This window comes from Rhinopithecus bieti, unplaced genomic scaffold (genome assembly GCF_001698545.2).
Source record: "Rhinopithecus bieti isolate Rb0 unplaced genomic scaffold, ASM169854v2 scaffold_13174, whole genome shotgun sequence".
Taxonomy (NCBI): domain Eukaryota; kingdom Metazoa; phylum Chordata; class Mammalia; order Primates; family Cercopithecidae; genus Rhinopithecus; species Rhinopithecus bieti.
The window spans coordinates 17928-36646 of record NW_016807335.1 but is presented as its reverse complement, the minus strand read 5'-3'; the positions used below and the strand labels follow the sequence as shown (position 1 = coordinate 36646).

General features: G+C 42.6%; 1 protein-coding gene across 1 annotated transcript; it reads left to right on the top strand.

Annotated features, from left to right (window-relative positions):
* Positions 1 to 4333: 4333 nt before the first annotated feature.
* On the top strand, positions 4334 to 5321 carry LOC108535353 (thymosin beta-4-like). The gene has a single exon (XM_017881349.1). It carries the CDS (start codon positions 4369 to 4371, stop codon positions 4477 to 4479), a length of 111 nt encoding a protein of 36 aa, XP_017736838.1. The 5' UTR covers positions 4334 to 4368; the 3' UTR covers positions 4480 to 5321.
* Positions 5322 to 18719: the final 13398 nt, after the last annotated feature.

Here is an 18719-nt window from a genome sequence, read left to right as displayed (position 1 = left end):
AGGATATAGATAAAAATTTACTAAAGTAAAATAAATTTAAACAAATATGGCCAAATTTCCCTACCTAATAACTACATAGTCTTAATCTAGTTATATTTGTATATTATTGTTCTAAAAAAATCATTGTTCTTTGATAATTAAAAGAAACAATCTTGTTTTCATTTAGATTTGTTTAGTTCCTAGAGGGTGGATCATAATAATGTTCAAGGTAAATAAATGACATAAAGGCAGGGGGTGGACATAATAATGTTAAAGCGAAACCGGGCTGGACATAAGGGAGGGAGGACATAATAATGTTATTTACTATTTTCATAAAATATTAAATTTATGAATTATGTTTTCCTAGGCTTTGTTAATTTAAATTTAAATTGAGGGAAGGGAATCTTTCTATAATAAGGTCATGAATTCACTTCTGTAAATATTTGTAAATATTTACTCATTTTATATTTTATTTTATTCCGTTGGTTGTGGTTTTAAAATATATATACAGATGTAATAAATGTTTTATGTAGCCAAATCTATTACAAATTTTTATTTTGTAATATCGTATTGATTTGTATGCCTGAAAAGTCCTTTCCCCATCCCAAATTCAGTCAGCTACTTATTCTTTCTTATTTTATAGCTTAATCGTTTATATCTAATTCTTTAGTTCATTTGGAATTTATGTTGATGTATGATATGGGATGAAGATCTAAATTATTTTCTCCCAAATGGTTAATCACCTATTAAGATACTAAATTATTACATCTGCTAAGGTCTGGTACCTAATTGTTGGGTCAGTTAGAGGGTTTTTCCAGAATAATGTGAAGCAGTTTATAGTTCATTGCCTGTTAGAAAAAGCATCTAGAAAAACTAAAACCTCTGGCGACAATTAGTCCCCACATCTTTCCTGGTTTTGCACCTGTATTACCTTCCTGTTCCTGGCTACAGTGAGCTCCTGATCAACCCTGTCCTCCTCCAAGTACATTGCAGTCCATTGCAGCCCTGGAGCAGAAGCAGAGAGGCAGGTATTGATTTGGGGTGAAACAACCAGGGCTACCTCCTAGAGCTGTCCCTGTGCAATGGAGAGATAACCGACAGTTGCTCAACAATGAAGGCTCCAATCTCTGGGGTCTCAGGATACGTGGAAACCTCTTCTTCAACCTGGGACAGCAGCCCCTTAGACACAGGCTAATAAAACTTCTCCCGGTGTGTGATAGGTAGTTGACTAATGTGTTTCCTGCCTGGGCAGTTGCAATTGGCAGCTGATTCTATGAAAAGCTTTCATGAATCGTTTTGGAAAGCATGCATGTTGAGGAGCAGGGAGATGAGTCAGGCATCTCTCTGCCTAGCAGCCCAGCCTCCTTAACCCAGATGTCCACTAATTATTTTCATACTTAAATGATTTACTACATTTAAATCAGTCCTTTAGAGAAGTCCTCATACTTGCTGATGCAATGAGTATGCAATAAATTTTAATGTATATAAACTATATAAAGCATCTGATAAAGCTTTGCTTCCCTATTCATAAACGTGGATAGTTTTAACTGGTATTTTATGCCTTAAAGATAAGTCCCTTTTTTTTCTTTTTTCTCTTTTCTTTTTTCTTTTTTTTTTTTTTTTTTTGAGACAGTGACTCCCTCTGTTGCACAGGCTGTAGTGCAATGGCGCGATCTCGGCTGACTCCAACCTCCACCTCCCGGGTTCAAGCGATTCTCCTGCCTCAGCCCTTTCCAAGTAGCTGGGACTACAGGTATCTGCCACTATACTTGGCTAATTTTTGTAGTTTTAGTAGAGACGGGGTTTCACCATGTTGGTCAGGCTGGTCTCAAACTCCTGACCTCAACTGATCCACCCGCCTCGGCCTCCCAAAAAACGTAAGTACATTTTAATTCTTGTAGCCACCATAAATGCCCTTAAAGCTAATTACACTGCAGGGGAAAAGAAAAGAGTTTCAAAATTCTAAATGATAATACTTTACTTTTTGTAGCCCTCTCTTACCCAAAATAACTCTTTAACATAAACTTTCCCAAAACTTATTTTTTTGTGAAAAAATATGTGTCCTGTTCTAATGCAGGTCTTCATGTGTCTCCAATAACTGTATCCCATTCCAGAATATGTTACTGAAAATAACCCACTAGCAAGGTGGCAGTGTTATTTCAACAGGATCTCCCACACTTTATGGCTACTTTTATTCTGAGTATAGTCCCATTTCTCCTTAGTGAATTAATCTTTTTTATTTTTGGAGACAGAGTCTCACTATGTTGCCCAGACTGGAGGGCAATGGTGCGATCTCGGCTCACTACGACCTCTGCCTCCTGGGTTCAAGTGATTCTCCTGCCTCACCCTCCCAAGTAGTTGGGATTACAGGCACCTGCTGGCTAATTTTTGTATTTTTAGTAGAGATGGGGTTTCACCATGTTGGCCAGGCTGGTCTCGAACTCCTGACCTCAGGTGATCCACCCGCCTCAGCCTCCCAAAGTCTAGCATTACAGGTGTGAGCCAACATGCCCAGCAGAATTAATCTTTTAATAGAATTTCTTCTGTACCATTCAGCAAAATAATCTCACTCAGTTCCAAACTACCCTCTATAAGCGTGTTTTGTGCATTTCTGAATATTCTATTCTAATGTGCTCTATAGTCACAAATAAGCAGCTGAGTCAACTTGCCCTTGGGGCTGTTGCATCCAGATTTTAATCTACACACATAATTGTGTGATGCTTTATTCATCTGGCTGTGCAGTGACTCAACTGTGTCTCTAAAGGGGCAGAAAATTGAAAAGCTAACAGGCTATCCTGACATCTCAGATCAATGGTTTTTCTTCCTTCCTATCACCAGATTTTGAGAAACTTACCTCAGTTAGAAAAGTTGCTGCAGCTATTCCCTCCGGCAATATGTTCCATTCTCCATGGCTCCTAATTAGTGTTCATCTTGGCCTTTTTTTCCTACTCTAGCTCAAGATGCATCCCCTTGACTCCATCCACCCCATCTAATACATGTGTCACTGCCTCTGCTCCTAAGCCTGGCTGTGTGTCTACCCATTATAGGCTGGCTCAACCAAGCTCAATCCAGGCACTGCTAAAGAGGCCAGAAACGATGCCAATGGACATGCTGCCAATGCTACAAGGTATGTCAGAGCTAGATTTGTATTCATTTTTTAAAAATAGATATTACATTTCTTTTCTATTATTTAAGAAAGAAAGAAAACTTAAAGTGCTTCCCAAACAAAATGTATACCCCAATGTTTATTAAAGTACAATCTATAAAAAAGTTACAGAGCTAAACTTGTATCATATTTATTTTCTTGATCCGGGGAGAGTATTGCATTAGAACCTGTTGTTCTGGTTGGCAATAACCAGAATGCCTAGTTCTTTATTCCATGACATTTAGGACCGTGGACATATTCCTATGAATGGGTTGGAGTAGTCCTGCATGAAGTATAGTCTACAGATTGGTGCTAGTCCACCAAGAAATTAGTACAGAAATTGGGAGAACATACCCAGTGTTGGCAAGGATGTGAAGCAACTGGAACCCTCATACATTGCAGGTGGGAATGCAAATTGGTACAGCCACTTTGGAAACAGCATGGCAGACTCTTAGACAGTTATGAAACTTTATGCACTTACCATACAACCCAACAATCCAACTTCAAGGTAGTTACTCAAGAGAAACAACCACACATGTCCATACAAAGACATGTATGTAGCAGCATTATTTACAATAGCCAAAAACTGCTAACAAGTCAAATTTCTATCAACTGGTGAGTGAATAAACAAATTGTGGTGTATTCATATTACAGAATATCATATAGCAAGAAAAAAGAATGAAATCATTTATACAACAATAGGGATGAATATCAAAGACATTAATTTTAAGTGAAAGAAGTGAAACACGAAGATTACATACTGTATGATTCCATTTACATGAAATTCTACTAAGGTAAAACCATAGTGACAGAAATCAGATGTGTGGTTATCTGGTACTAGGGATGAGGGTGAAGGGGATCAACTGCAAAGGGACAAGAGGGTTCTTTTTAGGATGATGAAACCGTTCTGTACCTCAGTGTTGGTGGAGGTTATACTGCGTACAATCATCAAAATTCACCAAACAGCACTCTTAAAGTGAGTGGATTTTATTGTATATACATTATACTTAAATAAAAGTAAGGAACAAAGAAAGAAAGAAGGGAGAGAGAAGGAAAGAAGAAGGTGGGAGGAAGGGAAGGAGAGAGGAGGAAGGAAAGAAGGAAGGAAGGAAGGAAGAAAGGAAAGAAGGAAGGGAGGGAGGGAGGGGGAGGGAAAGGGGAAGGAGAAGGGGAAGGGGAAGGGAGAGAGGGAAATAGAAAAGGTCAAGATTCCATTTACTCTCGTGCCTCACTCCACTTCCTCTATGCCTGACAAACCCGACGTGGCTGAGATCAAGAAATTCAGTAAATTGAAATTAAAGAATACAGAAATGCAAGAGAAAAATCTGCTGTCTTCCAAAGAAATGACAGAATAGAAACAAGCAGGCAAATTGCAATGAGGCATGCCCGCCAACGTGCGGTATGCATTCCACAGGTATTGCCTTTGTATTTTATTTCGTTTAGCTGTTTAACTTTGTACAATGCAAAGAGGCCAGATCAAGCTTAATGCCTGTGCTGTCCTGTTCACATCAACGAATTGAGAACCACTGATGATGAGGGCTGCACCTGCCTCTGCCTATCTGGCTGTCATGACAGGAAAAGAGCTTGCATGTTGGTGAAGGAAGAAGTGGGGTGGGACGACAATGAAATCTAGAGTAAAACCAACCTGGCCCAAGGTGTCCTGCTGGCTACTAAATGCCATTTAGTCAGAGTGCCATTATTTTTTTGTGTTTAAAATGATTTTAATTATTGGAATGCCCAATGTTTGTTTAAAAAACAGTTTTAAACACTCCCCCCACCCAAAGAAAAAAGAAAGGGCCAAAATTAGGAAATCTTCTTTCTGAAAGTAAATGAGATATTCAGTTTGAAGGGAAAAATAAAATTTCATTAAGCCCCAAAAGGGGACAATTTTGAGCCACAACCAATCAGCCTAAAGGGGAGGTATTTTTATTTGATGTTAATCACGATGAGTTCTGGGATCTCCTTGTAACACAGTGCAGGGGGACCGGACTAATACCACAGTTCAGTCTTCCTGCATCACGTCAGACACTGTGAGTCAGGGAGCATCGTTATACCTGGGGTAGATCTGAATCCTGGTAAGAATGTGCTACATACACCTTCAGAGCAAGCCTTCAGAGTGTGGTCCACCTTCTCCGAAAACAAAAAGTCATTCTTACTATAACGTTTATTTTGTGTTTTCTTCTTTTTGCCAGCACCTCAGGGATAAGCATCCACAGCTTAATGTTTACATCAATGAATCAAAGCTGTTTCCATAGCAACACCTCTACTTCTCTGGAACTGCAATTTTATGTCAATTTACTATTAATGGAAGATGGAACAAAAGCAAGCAGACAGGAGAAACCTTAATGCCTCAAGACAGACTGGCAAAGCAAGGAGGAAGAGGAATGAACTTGTCATTTGCAAGGGTTTTAGGGTTTAGTGAACAACATTTAACCATTTTATGCTCAGGTTTGTAATAATGATTTCATAGGACCATAAAATCTTTGAGCTAAAATAGACCTTAAAAGTCATCTGAAACCCCTTATTTTATTTTAGCTTTTTTTTTTTTTTAGAGACAGAGTCTTGCTCTGTTTCCCAGGCTGGAGTGCAGTGGCGAGATCATAGCTTACTGTAGCTTCGAACTCCTGACCTCAAGCGATCCACCTGTTTCAGCCTTTCAAAAACACTGAGATTACAGGTGTGATCTACTGTGCCCAGCCTGGAACCCCTTATTTTAAAGTCAAGGAGACTCAGTCCCGGACATAGTAAGGGATTTAATGAAGGTCATTTTGCTGGTAAGGGACACAGTCACAAACAGAACATGGGATACAGAATTTAAACCTGGAGTTCTGTTTACTCACAACATTACATTGTCTCTTTCATCTGTTAGTTCCAGTACCTAAGGCTCAGCTAAATACTTTTTTGTGGAAATCCATTCTGCTGAACACCAAGACTTTCTCTTCCTGGTCTACCAACAAGGGAGCCGTGGCCATTAATTATGGCTAAGCAGGGCCATTGCCTGTAATTGAGAAGTAAAATTAGAAGCCATATAGCAAGCCTGTATCAGTTAGGGTTCAATTGTAGGAAGCAGATACCACCCTAGGGATTTTATGCAGAATGGGATTTAATACAGGGAATTGGATGTTTATAAACTTGGCAGAACTAAGCTATAGGCTAGGTTTCCAGGAATTATGCCCAGAACACTGCAGAACTGTCTCACCAGAGAAGCTATTACAACTGTCCCAACCAGGGAGCTTGAATATCAAGAGATTGCCCCTGGAATGACTGAGCCCAAGATCATAGTCCAAGGTAATGCTAGTGCAAATAAGATCCAAGATCAAGTAGCTGGTATCTGGGAATCACCGGCACCACAGCAAATGCCCCTTACCACCCACAAATCTGGAGAAACTGGACACCGTACCACTTCGGGGGGTGGGGGGTGTGAGGAACCCCATCCTCTGGCCATATCTGACATCATAAAACAGTCAAGACAGCAAGAGAAAAATGCCATAACCTCATTTCTACCTTCCAGTTTTCCAATGAAGCATCTCGTTGGCAGGACCTAATTTGCCTCCAGAACCTTACCTGCAGGAAAGTATCAAAATATAGTTGCTTATGTGTTGTAAAACTTTCTAATTTCTGCCATACTGGAAAGTGCACTAAAATGAAGAGGCAATGAATACTGAGTATCAGCTGATAATATCAAGGTGAAGAAATTCATCTGTGGGCACTGTAGTGAGTTAGTTGACATGAGTCCACAACCATTTGGAACACTGCATTGAGAAGTAGAATAATACCTTGAGTTGGGAGACTAGAGGAAAAGAACACCCTAACAGGTTGCCAATGGGAGAGAATATAAGGTGAGGTACCCATGTTAGAGAGCAATTGGCAGAATTTTAAAATGTGAAAGCAGGACTAGGCACAGTGGCTCACACTTTGCAATCCCAGCACTTTGGGAGGTCAAGGTGGGAGGACTGCTTGAGTCCAGGACAGTGAGACCCTGTCTCTACAAAAAATAAAATAAAATAAAAACTAGTTGGGTGTAGCGGTGTGCATCTGTAGTCCCAGCTACGTGGTAGGCTGAGGTGAGAGGATCGCTTGAGCCCAGGATTTTGAGGCTACAGCGAGCTATGATCCTACCAGTATGCTCCAGCCTAGGTAACAGAGTGAGACCTCACCTCAAAAAAAAAAAAAAATAATAATAATAATAGTAAGATAAGATGATATGTACTGTCATTGAAGGATATTTAGGACATACTGTAGAATTTAAAACTTAGCTTTAGTATATATGATATGATGTTATTTACAACCCAAAAAAGGAGAACAACCCACAAAATAATTAACCAAGTTCTAGGGACATGTGATTCAGTTAGTAGAGTGATTATGAGGCAACCCCATGTGAATAATTTACAAAGGAAAAGGTCAGCACCTATTCCTAGGCTCTAAAACACCTCAGATAGACCTGGGATATGAAAAGATCAGAGTGGTCCCGGTGCAGTGGCTCATGCCTGTAATCCCAGCACTTTGGGAGGCAGAGACAGGCGGATCACCTGAGGTCAGGAGTTCAAGACCAGCCTGGCCAACATAGTGAAACCCCGTCTCTATTAAAAGTAAAAAAATTAGCTGGGCATGGTGGCGGGCGCCTGTAATCCCAGCTACTCGGGAGGGTGAGACAGGAGAAACGCTTGAACCCGGGAGGCGGAGGTTGCAGTGAGCTGAGATCACATCATTGCACTCCAGCCTGGACAACAAGATCAAAATTCCGTCTTAAAACAAACAAACAAAAAAAAAAAAAAAAAAAAAAAAACAAAAAAAGAAAAGAAAAGAAAAGAAAGAAAAGAAAAGGTCAGAGAGATGAGAGATGAGAGGGGAGACTTCCAGGGGAAGGGAAATTTCTGTTATTCACATTCAAGTGTAGAAAGAGTGAAAACCAGGTATATAGTCCCTATAGTTAAAAGGGGGGTCTGGATCATGCCCAGGAAATATAAACAGAGGAAAGGGGTCAACTAAGTGCTTTCTGTGGGAGCCAGAAAGTGCTACTGCACTGAGCAAAGCCACCTCTTTCTGCGTGGGCAAGGTCAGGGATGGGTGAGGGTTTCCCTTGGGCTGGGATAGGCATGTGGGAGAGAGAGGCGCTCAAGTCCTGCCCAAGTGGACCCAGCGGCAAAGGTGAGGGACCCCAATTGCAGGAGTATGTGTTGCTTGGGCTCCTGGGAGCCACAGTTGGAGCTGGCATCCCTGGGGACCAAATACACAGCACGCAGCAGAAGAGACATCCCCAGAGCTGGGAAGGTCTGGATCAGGTGTATTCGTTTCTTAGGGCTACTGTTAAGAAAGTACCACAAACTGGGTGGTTTAAAACAACAGAAACTTGTCTCACAGTTCTACAGACTCAAAGTTCAAAATCAAGGTGTCAGCAGAGCCATGCTCCCTTTAAAGTCTCTAGGGAATAATCTTGCCTTGCTTCTAACTCCTTTGGTTGCCAACTTTGGCATTCCTTGGCTTATGCAAGCCCTGCCTCTGTCTTCACATGGCCTTATTTCACCTGTGCCTCCTCTGTGTTTTCAAATTTCTTTCCTTGTAAGGACACCAGTCAAAGGATTTAGGGCCCATCGTAATCCAGTATGACCTCATTCGAGTGCAGTGGCACCATCTTGGCTCACCGCAACCTCACCGCAACCTCCGCCTCTCAGGTTCAAGCGATTCTCCTAACTCAGCCTCCCGAGTAGCCGGGATTACAGGCTCGCACCATCATGCCAGGGTAATTTTCGAATTTTTAGTAGAGATGGGGTTTCACCATGTTGGTCTGGCTGGTTTCAAAATCCTGACCTCAAATGATCTGCCCACCTTGGCCTCCCAAAGTGATGGGATTACAGGTGTGAACCACCACACCCAGTCTGACCTCATCTTAATTTGATTACATCTGCAAAGACCTCTTCTCTAAATAAAGGCACATTTACAGGTACTGGGGTTAGGAGTGCAACATGTCTTTTGGGGCTGCACGCAGTGGCTCACACCTATAATCCCAGCATTTTGAGAGGCCAAGGCGGGTGGATCACCTGAGGTCAGGAGTTTGAGACCAGCCTGGCCAACATGGTGAACCCGTCTCTACTAAAGATACAAAAAATTATCCAGGCATGGTGGTGGGCACCTGTAATTCCAGCTACTTAGGAGGCTGAGGCAGAAGAATCGCTTGAACCCGGGAGGCAGAGGTTGCAGTGAGCTGAGATCATGCCACTAAACTTCAGCCTGGGTGACAGAGTGAGACTCTGTCAAAAAAAAAAACAAAAACAAAAAAAGTTTTTTGGGGAACAGAATTGATCCATAACACAAGTGACCAAACCCAGGAGAAGCCAGCTGTAAAATCTGCCAGGGTGGGAGCCCAAGACCACTCAGTAAATGAGAGCTGTCTAATGGTCTAATGCCCTCATGTCTACTCCGCCCTCTGGCCTTGGCCTTGGGAAGCAACAGTCAGCAAGGGAGAGGCAGTGGGGATGGGCAAGGAGCAGGACAGATGGTCACACCTGTCTCCCTAAAAGAAGACAGCCAAGAACTGCAAGCTGTAGCGGGAAAAAGATGTTCTATCTATAAATAAGCACTAAATTGTTAATTAATATCTTGGACTGAGCATTCCAAAAAAAAACTTCTTATTTTGGAAATGTTTAAGCATACAAAAATAGAGGAAACAGAATACTGAGTTGCCTATGTACCCATTGCCCAGCTTCAACAATTATCAACTCATGGCCGATCATTTTTTTAAATCTACACCCTCACCCACTCCTCCCTCTCATAGGCTTCTTTTCACGTAAATCTCAGATATATAACCTGGAGATATTTCATTCAGTTATTTCAACATGTCTCTGAAACATAAAAACTGTTTTAAAAGTAAAACAACAACAGACACTGAGGCCTACCCGAGGCCTTAGGTAGGGAAGATGGAGAGGAGCAGAAAAAAAATAACTCTTGAGTAGGCTTAGTACCTGGGTGATAAAGCAGTCTGTACAACAAACCTCCATAATATGAGTTTACCTGTGTAACAAACCTGCACATGTACCCATGAACCTAAAATAAAAGTTTAAAAAATAAAATTTAAAATAAAACTTTTCATGTTTTCTTTGTTCACCTGAAGATCCAAAAAGATCTCTTTACACATTGCAATTAGTAATTTAGTCACTTTTAACCTGTAGGTTCCTCTCTCCTCCTCACCTTTTATTCTTACTTTTTGTAAAGAAACTGAGTGTTGCTGGGTGCGGTGGCTCACACCTATAATCCCAGCACTTTGGGAGGCGGAGGTGGGCGGATCACGAGGTCAGGAGATTGAGACCATCCTGGCTAACACAGTGAAACCCAGTCTCTACTAAAAATGCAAAAAATTAGCTGGGCATGGTGGCAGGCGCCTGTAGTCCCAGCTACTCCGGAGGCTGAGGCAGGAGAATGGCCTGAACCCGGGAGGCAGAGCTTGCAGTGAGCCGAGATAGCGCCACTGCACTCCAGCCTGGGCGACAGAGCGAGACTCCATCTCAAAAAAAAGAAAAGAAAAGAAACGAAAATTTAAAAAACGAAGTGTTTGTCCTATAGCATGTCCCAGTGTGGCTATTGCTTATTGCACTCCATGCTGTTCTTCTATCCTTACCCCTGTATTTTCTATAAATTGGATGTTAAATCTGGAGCAGTGATTCTCAAAGGTAGCCTACTACAATTATCTGGGGAGCTCTTAAAAACCCTGAAGCCGGCAGGGCGCGGTGGCTCACACCTGTAATCCCAGCACTTCGGGAGGCCGAGGCAGGTGGATCACCTGAGTTCAGGAGTTTGAGACCAGCCTGGCCAACATCGTGAAACCACAACTCCACTAAAAACACAAACATTAGCCAGGTGTGTTGGTGGGTGCCTGTAGTCCCAGCTATTCAGGAAGCTGAAGCAGGAGAATCATTTGAACCCGGGAGGCAGAGGTTGTAGTGAGCTAAGATCACGCCTCTGCACTCCAGCCTGGGCAACAGAGTGAGACTGGGTCTCAAAAAAAAAAAAAAAAAAAAAAAAAAAAAAAAAAAAAAAGTAATCATCAATAAATCAATAAATCAATAAATATCCCTGAAGCCCAGGCAAATCCAAGAGCAATTATACCAGAGACTCTGGGGGGAAATTGAGACACAGGAATTTAAAAACTACCTCAGATGATCCCAGTATGCAACCACTGAAAACCAGTGATCTACAGTTTTGATCAGATTCAGGCTCAGTTTTTTCCCCTCTGGCATAGGACAGTTTGCTGTGTACCTTACACTGGGTATTCAAAATTTCCAAATGGACCCTCTGTCTTACAAGGAAGAAAATGTGGAAGTGTCCATCACCTATGACTGACCAGAGAGCCTCTAGAATGGCCCTATTCTTCATCTAGTGGCAAGAGATGATTACCTCCCACTCGACAAGTTCTTAAGAGACTACCTCTGGGAAGAGACTGCGTTTGGTGTGGCAGCGGTCGTGTGTGTGTGTGTGTCCATGAGGGGTTTTAGCCTTACCTCTGGCTTGTAAGCTTTAGATTGAGAATATGATCATGTATTAATTGTATAAGTCAGTGAAAAGAAAGAACAAATGATGGCTTTTTAACAACAAAATTTCATATTTTCTATTAAAAAAAGTATTTAAAAGTACTCATTACAGAAAATTTGAAAAATTGGAGAAGAAAAAAAAATCATCACCTATAAATTCCCCACTCAAAGATAACCATTGTCATGGAATTGGAGTTTATTAAGTGAAATAAGCCAAGCAAAGAAAGAAAAACTGTGTGTTCTCATTTTTTTGTGGGAGCTAAAAATTAAAACAACTGAACTCACAGAGACAGAAAGTAGAATGGTGGTTACCACAGGCTAGGAAGGGTAGTTGGGGATTGGGGGAAGTGGGCATGGTTAATGGGTATAAAAAATAGTGCCAGGTGTGGTGACTCACACCTGTAATCCCAGCACTTTGGGAGGCTGAGGCAGGCGGATCACTTGAAGCCAGGAGTTCAAGACCAGCCTGGCCAATGTGGTGAAACCCGTCTCTACCAAAAATACAAAAATGAGCTAGGCATGCTAGCATGTGCCTGTAATCCCAGCTATTTGGGATACTAAGGCAGGATAATCACTTGAGCCCAGGAGGCGGAGGTTGCAGTGAGCCGAAATCACGCTACTGCACTCCAGCCTGGGTAACAGGGTGAGGCTGTCTCAAAAAAAAAAAAAAGAAAGAAAAGTTAGAAATAATGAATAAGACCTAACATTTGATAGCACAACAGGGTGACTATAGTAAAAAATAATTTAATTTTACATTTTAAAAAAGAGCAGTAGAATTGAAGTGTTTGTAAGACAAAGGTTAAACACTTCAGGTGATGGATGTCCTATTTTCCTTGATGTGATTATTATACATTGCATGCCTGTATGAAAATATCTCATGTAACCCATAAATATATTCGCCCATTATGTATCCACAAAAAATAAAAACTTAAAGCTGAAAATAAAACAAAAAAGCCGAAGATAACCATTGTTAGTATTTGGTCTATTTATCTCCAGTCTCAATGTTATGTATTTTTAAACTTAGGGACAAAACTCCTTCCCTTGATTTTTTAACCTTCCTCTCTCTGGCCTGGTCACAGTCACTAGATACCCATATATTATTTGTCCTCTGTCCAGGGCCGGGCACAGTGGCTCACACCTGTAATCCCAGCACTTTGGGAGGCCAAGGTGGGCAGATCACCTGAGGTCAGGAGCTCAAGACCAGCCTGGCCAACATGGTGAAACCCCATCTCTACTAAAAATACAAAATCTCAGCTGGGTGTGGTGGCAGCCGCCTGTAATCCCAGCTACTCGGGAGGTTGAGGCAGGAGAATGACTTGAACCGAGCAGGCGGAGGTTGCAGGGAGCCGAGATCATGCCATTGCACTACAGCCTGAGTAACAAGAGCGGAACTCTGTCTCGAAAAAAAAAAAAGAAGGAAGGAAGGAAGGAAGGGAGAAAAGAAAGGAAAGCTTCAATAATATTCCATAATACTTATTTTATTACTAATTATAATAATTGACATTTATCCTTTATCAGTTGTAATTCTCACAAAAGCTTGACGATGTGAGTTCTTTTATCATTCCCATTTTATAGATCAGGAAATAGGTTTGGAAAAGATAAATATCTTGCCCAAAAACGTAGCATGTCCAATCTTCTTTCCCCAACTAGATGCTGGGATGAAGCTGGCCAAGGGAGTGTCTTCTCCCTGAAGTTGCAAGTATTTCAGAACCAAGAGCCCTGCAGAGTCCTGAGTTAAAGAGAGAGCCAACAGTGATGTTTCAGAGAAGGGCAAGAGCTCACAAGCTGATCCCGGAATCCACACAACAGACACTGAGAATCTGTCAACTACAGAGATGAAAGCAAGGATGATGCATGGAAGGGAGGGAAGTTTCCAGGCTAACACCTGGGGTAGTGGTGTCACTCCTGTCTGTGTTTAGCATGTCCAGAGGGGCCAGGTGTGGGTGGGCAGTCCAGAGCTGGAACCAACCCATTTCAATGCACTGCTTAGTACAGAATGCCAAGTAAAGGCTTTCCTTATTTCTTTGAAACAGTGCTGCCAAGTAATTGTCATAGAACATTTATGGGTCTGTCCTTCCGCCCCTCCCTTCCTGCTTTCCCCTGGAATAGCAAGCAGAGCAGGTTGTAAAGGTCAGAACCTTTTCCTGGGTGCTCTGGAGTAAATAAAGCCATTTCCTCCTGCCTACAATGATGAGCTATTCCTAGTGGGGTAATCTTGACTCTGACCTATGGATTTGTGCACCTAGAAAGGATTTACTTTATTTAGTTAAGAGTTTGGAAGAAATGCTTTCTGTGTACTGCATAATTATCCAATGTCTGTTTCTTAGTTATGTTTGCTTTATGGTTGCCATGGAAAGAATAAAACCAAATGAAAAAATGTAGCAACATGGCTGTCTACAAAACAGAAAAGAAATCTTAAAGATATTTTAAGAGGCAAAGATGCTACTTATTTTTTGTTATAGACAGCAGCCAGAAGGCTAAGAACCTTTTAGGTTTTCCTTGGTATGGCCAGGCAGAAGAGCTATTTTGAACAAGTGGCAGCAGAGGGCACTCTTCCTACAGGTTAGTTTCTATCCTCGCTTCTCCAAGGAAAACACTTGTTAAAATGCCTGTGTATATATATGTTAACAAGTTTACGGCCCTTTCAAAATACAGATGACAGATTAGATGATTGATTGATAGACAGAAGAGAGATGATACAGATAGATGATAGATATGATAGATGAGAGATGACAGATGATAGTTGACATAATTGATAATTAGATGATAGATGGAAGATATATAGAGACAGTTGATATAATCAACGATAGATGGTTGACAGATGGATATATAGTTGATATAGATCATTGATAGGCAATTAGATGATTGATAGAGGAATATATAGATGATAGTTGATATAATTGATAGATGATTGATAGATGGATATATTGATGATAGTTGATATAGATAGGTAATTGATAGATGATTGAGATATAGATGATACGTTGTAACCAAGGGAGTTATAGAGAAACGCCACACTCTGAGACTAATTCAGGAGTCCTTTTATTGCTGGTGACTGGGAGATGGCTAGAGCTCAAAATTCTCTCGGCCTCGAAGAAGGGGCTAGATTTCTTTTATACCATGGTCTAACTAGGGGAGGGACAGCCTAGCTGAAGCAATTTTACAGAAGCAGAACAGGCAAAATGTTAAAATTAAAAAAAAAAATAATAATGGTTACAGAGATAGTTACAGAAAAAAAAAAAGTTCCAGGTGCAGGGGCTTAAACTCACAAAGAGATAAATGCAGGGGCTTGGGTACCATCCACCGAGCACATCCCCAGGAGCTGCTGGTACAGCTTGCCTCAATATCTTATCAGTAAGTGCATTCCTGGATGTGCTTGGAGTCAACTTGCACTAGTTATTCCCTTAAGGGAGGGGATAAGGGGCTGCAAGTGAAGAAGCTAAAATGGAGTCTCTCCGGCTCCCTCAGCTAAGAGAGTCACTCAGGTTAAAACAGGGTAGGGTATCACATTCCCTACTCATGTTTTGGGGAATCAAATCATCAGTTCTTCAGTAATAACAAATGGGTTTTATTGGGTTTTAAGACATATAAGTTTGATAGAAGCTATGCGCTGCTTTATAGTTAAGAAACCAATTCAATATACAAGCCTCGAAGACTAAACCTAACAAGAGAAGGGGTCCCCCTAGTCCAGTGATTAGTTAGCCATGGATTCCAGTTAAACATGTTTTGGTACCATGGGGTGTTATTTTCTCATTCCTGTTGACATCGATCTAGATTTTCTCGAACTTTTTGGAGAGTATCCTTTACCACCCCAGACTGATTGGCACAGAAACAACTCTCTCCTAGAGTTGCGCATAACCCTCTTTGGGAGAGAAATAGCAGATCTAGGCCTTGGCGGTTTTGAAGTACTACTTCAGCTAGAGACTCTCCCTGGGTATGTAGCATATTTATGGCTGACTGGAGATTGCTTAAATCAGCATCTACTTGCCGAGACAGGGACATTAGTCCAGTTTCTCCCTGAACAAGTGCAGCCATGCCAATGGCTGCTGATCCAGCTATGCTAAGGCCGGCCAGAAGGGGTACGAGGAGTGGGGCAGCTCTGCGAAACCTGGAATGTAATTCAGGGGGAGTGATGAGAAGTTGCCCTTCTGGCCCGCTGTACACGTAAACGTGGGGCAGTACATGAACTAACACACACAGGAGAGGTCCAGGTTCAGTCCCACTGACGCAACGAGTCTGAAGTGCAGGCCAGCCAGGTATTGTTGGATGCCTGGTAGGAGACTGAGGTGTTTAAGGAAGTAAGTAGAGACTGATTACAGGTAGCCTGAAAGGGAAAAGCAGGTAAGTTATACCCGGTGCTAGACAGGAGGCATTCCCTGACATGTCTCCTAGTGTAATGGCACGGGGCCGAGTACGACAAGAAAGAGAGTCAATTTTAATCATGGCTTCTACTCCTAATCCAACATAATATGGGGGTTTGGCATTTAGGCACAACCAACAATCCTGGGCTAATTTAGGCTGGGTGAGATTAAGGAGACGATGCACCCCATCTAGAATGGACATCAGGCTGGGTTGGAGATGTTGTCATTGTAACTGAGATCTGGAAACAAGGAGTGGTGGTGGGATAGTTAAATCGACCCTGTCTTGGTGCCTTTGGAACATAGGGTCACCAAAATCATTAAAGGTCCAATTGGCTTAGGAGGGCTCTATGGGACTAGGATCTTTTCCTAAATGGTGAACACAGTTCCAACATCAAATCCCAAGATACAAAGCCTTAATCCCCATGACATGCCGTAATACCATTGAGCTGAACCAGCGTTACGGACAGTTATAATAAGAGGGTTACAATTTCCCATAGTACATGGTCTAGGACGGGAAGTGCGAGTTATGGAGAGGACTGAGGACCAGGTTGATCCTCCAGGAAAAGTGGCTAGGGTTACACATGACCAGTGAGGGCAGAAAATCTGATAAGAATCTCGACAGCTAGAGTCAGGGGGATTTCCAGGACAGAGGTAAAAGTCAATGCTCTGGAGTCCTTTTTCTGCACCTCTAGAACTCCCACATCCAGTCCGGCTTTCTGCGTGTCCGCATCCTGCAGCCAGGTCAACGTGTCCTGCTCCCATGACCGGCAGGTTGCGTTGTTCTTCGTGGGTGTGGGCAGGCTCTGGGAACAAAGCACATAAATCGACTGCAAGAGAGACTTTCTTGGAGGTTCCTGTCTTCCAAGTAGTGTTTGCAAACACAAGTCCTGTCATGAAAGAAGTGAGGAGAAAAGAGTAGGATGGAGCAGAGGGCATAACAGGTGGAAACAAACAAAAGAGGTAAATAAAAAGAATTAATTTGATGGCTTCACTCGACTTAGGCGCAGTTTTAAAGGGCCTGGCCCAGGCTTGGGGACCCATGTTTCCTGCTGGGCTCTGTTGGCCTTTTTGATGCGAGAGTGATGAATCCAAGCAGGAACGCCGTCCACCTTCAGAGCCGTCGGCGTGGTGAGGATGATAGTATGAGGTCCTTTCCAGGCAGGAGTGAATCCTTTTCTCTGGAACTTTTTAACATACACCAGGTCACTCCGGTCAGGAACTGGATTGGAGTGTGCTCCCCGGACAAGCGGCTGGATGATGTCTTGTACCTGTTGGAGAAGACTGCAAGTACTGTAACAGATTAGCTTGTGAGATTTCTGTTAAATGGGTATCCCTTAGCTTAGGCAAGATAGGTGGAGCCCTTCCATACATGACTTCAAAAGGTGAAAACCCAGCCCAGTAAGCGGTGCATCTTACTCTAAGAAGGGCTAAAGGAAAGAGCTTTACCCAATTCTCACCGGTCTCTAGGATTAACTTAGTAAGAATACCTTTTAGGGTGTGGTTCATGCATTCTACCTGTCCAGAGCTCTGGGGTCGATAGGCACAATGGAATTTCCATTGAATGTTTAATGCCTTGCTGACCAACTGAGCTATGGTCGAGATGAAGGCTGGTCCATTATCAGACCCTATAGCAACAGGCAGCCCATATCGAGGGATGACTTCATTGAGTAAAAGCCTAACTACCGTGGTGGCAGTTTCGTTTTTGGTGGCAAATGCCTCGGTCCACCCGGAAAATACTAGCACTAGGAGGTATTTATACCCTGCCCAGTGCGGTTTTATTTCTGTAAATTCAACTTCCCACCTTTCTCCTGGTGAGCCTCCCCAGAGGCGGTGGCCTGGGCTGGGCTTGGGACCTTGTTTGGCGTTTACCTGAGTACAAGCCGTACACCAGAGTGCTGCTTGGTTAGTTAGTCCTGAAGGTGGGGGATCTTGAAATGGCTCCTTTGAAGCTAGGCCAATTTTACTTCTCCCAAATGGGTGGTACAATGCAGATGACTGATTAAAGTTTTCCTGAGGGCTCAGGGCATGAAGATTCTGGAATCAGGAAGAATCCACCAACCTTCCTTTTACTGGCCTGAAGATCCAAAGCTTGTTTTTCTTCCTCTGGGGAGTATTCTGGGTAGTCTGGTAAGTCAGGTTGCGGAAAGAACACAGTGGGCAGCAGGGTCAAATGCGTGACTGGGAGTCGAGCTGCCTCTCCAGCTGCAGTCTGTTCTTTGGTCACCACGGGCAACGGCCGAGTCTTCTCTTTGATGTCCCTTGCAGTGAATTACAGCCACCTGCCGAAGAAGCCAAACAGCTTCAAGCAGGGTCAAAATTTCTTCTTTGTTTTTAACAGTCTTTCCTGTTGAGGTGAGTAGCCCTCACTCTTGATAGATGGCTCCGTGTACATGTACAGTAGCAGAAGCATAACTGCTGTCAGTGCAGATATTAATATGTTTATCCTTACCCCATCAGAGAGCCTGAGTGAGGGCGACCAATTCAGCCTTCCGTGCCGAGGTACCTGCCAGCAGTGACTGGGCCCACAGTACATCTGTCTCCGTAGTAACGACTGCACCAGCCTTTCGTACTCCCTGTTCAAGGAAGCTGCTACTCTCTGTAGACACGGTGGCGTCCACCTCCTTTAGAGGCACATCTTGGAGATCAGGTCGGCCAGTTTCTGTAGTCTCTTACAGTTCTTGGCAGTAAAGGACAGGTGTGGTAAGGTCTGGA

Coding starts and splice junctions, on each gene's coding strand:
- LOC108535353 (XM_017881349.1), top strand. CDS start 4,369: ATGCCTGACAAACCCGACGTGGCTGAGATCAAGAAATTCAGTAAATTG.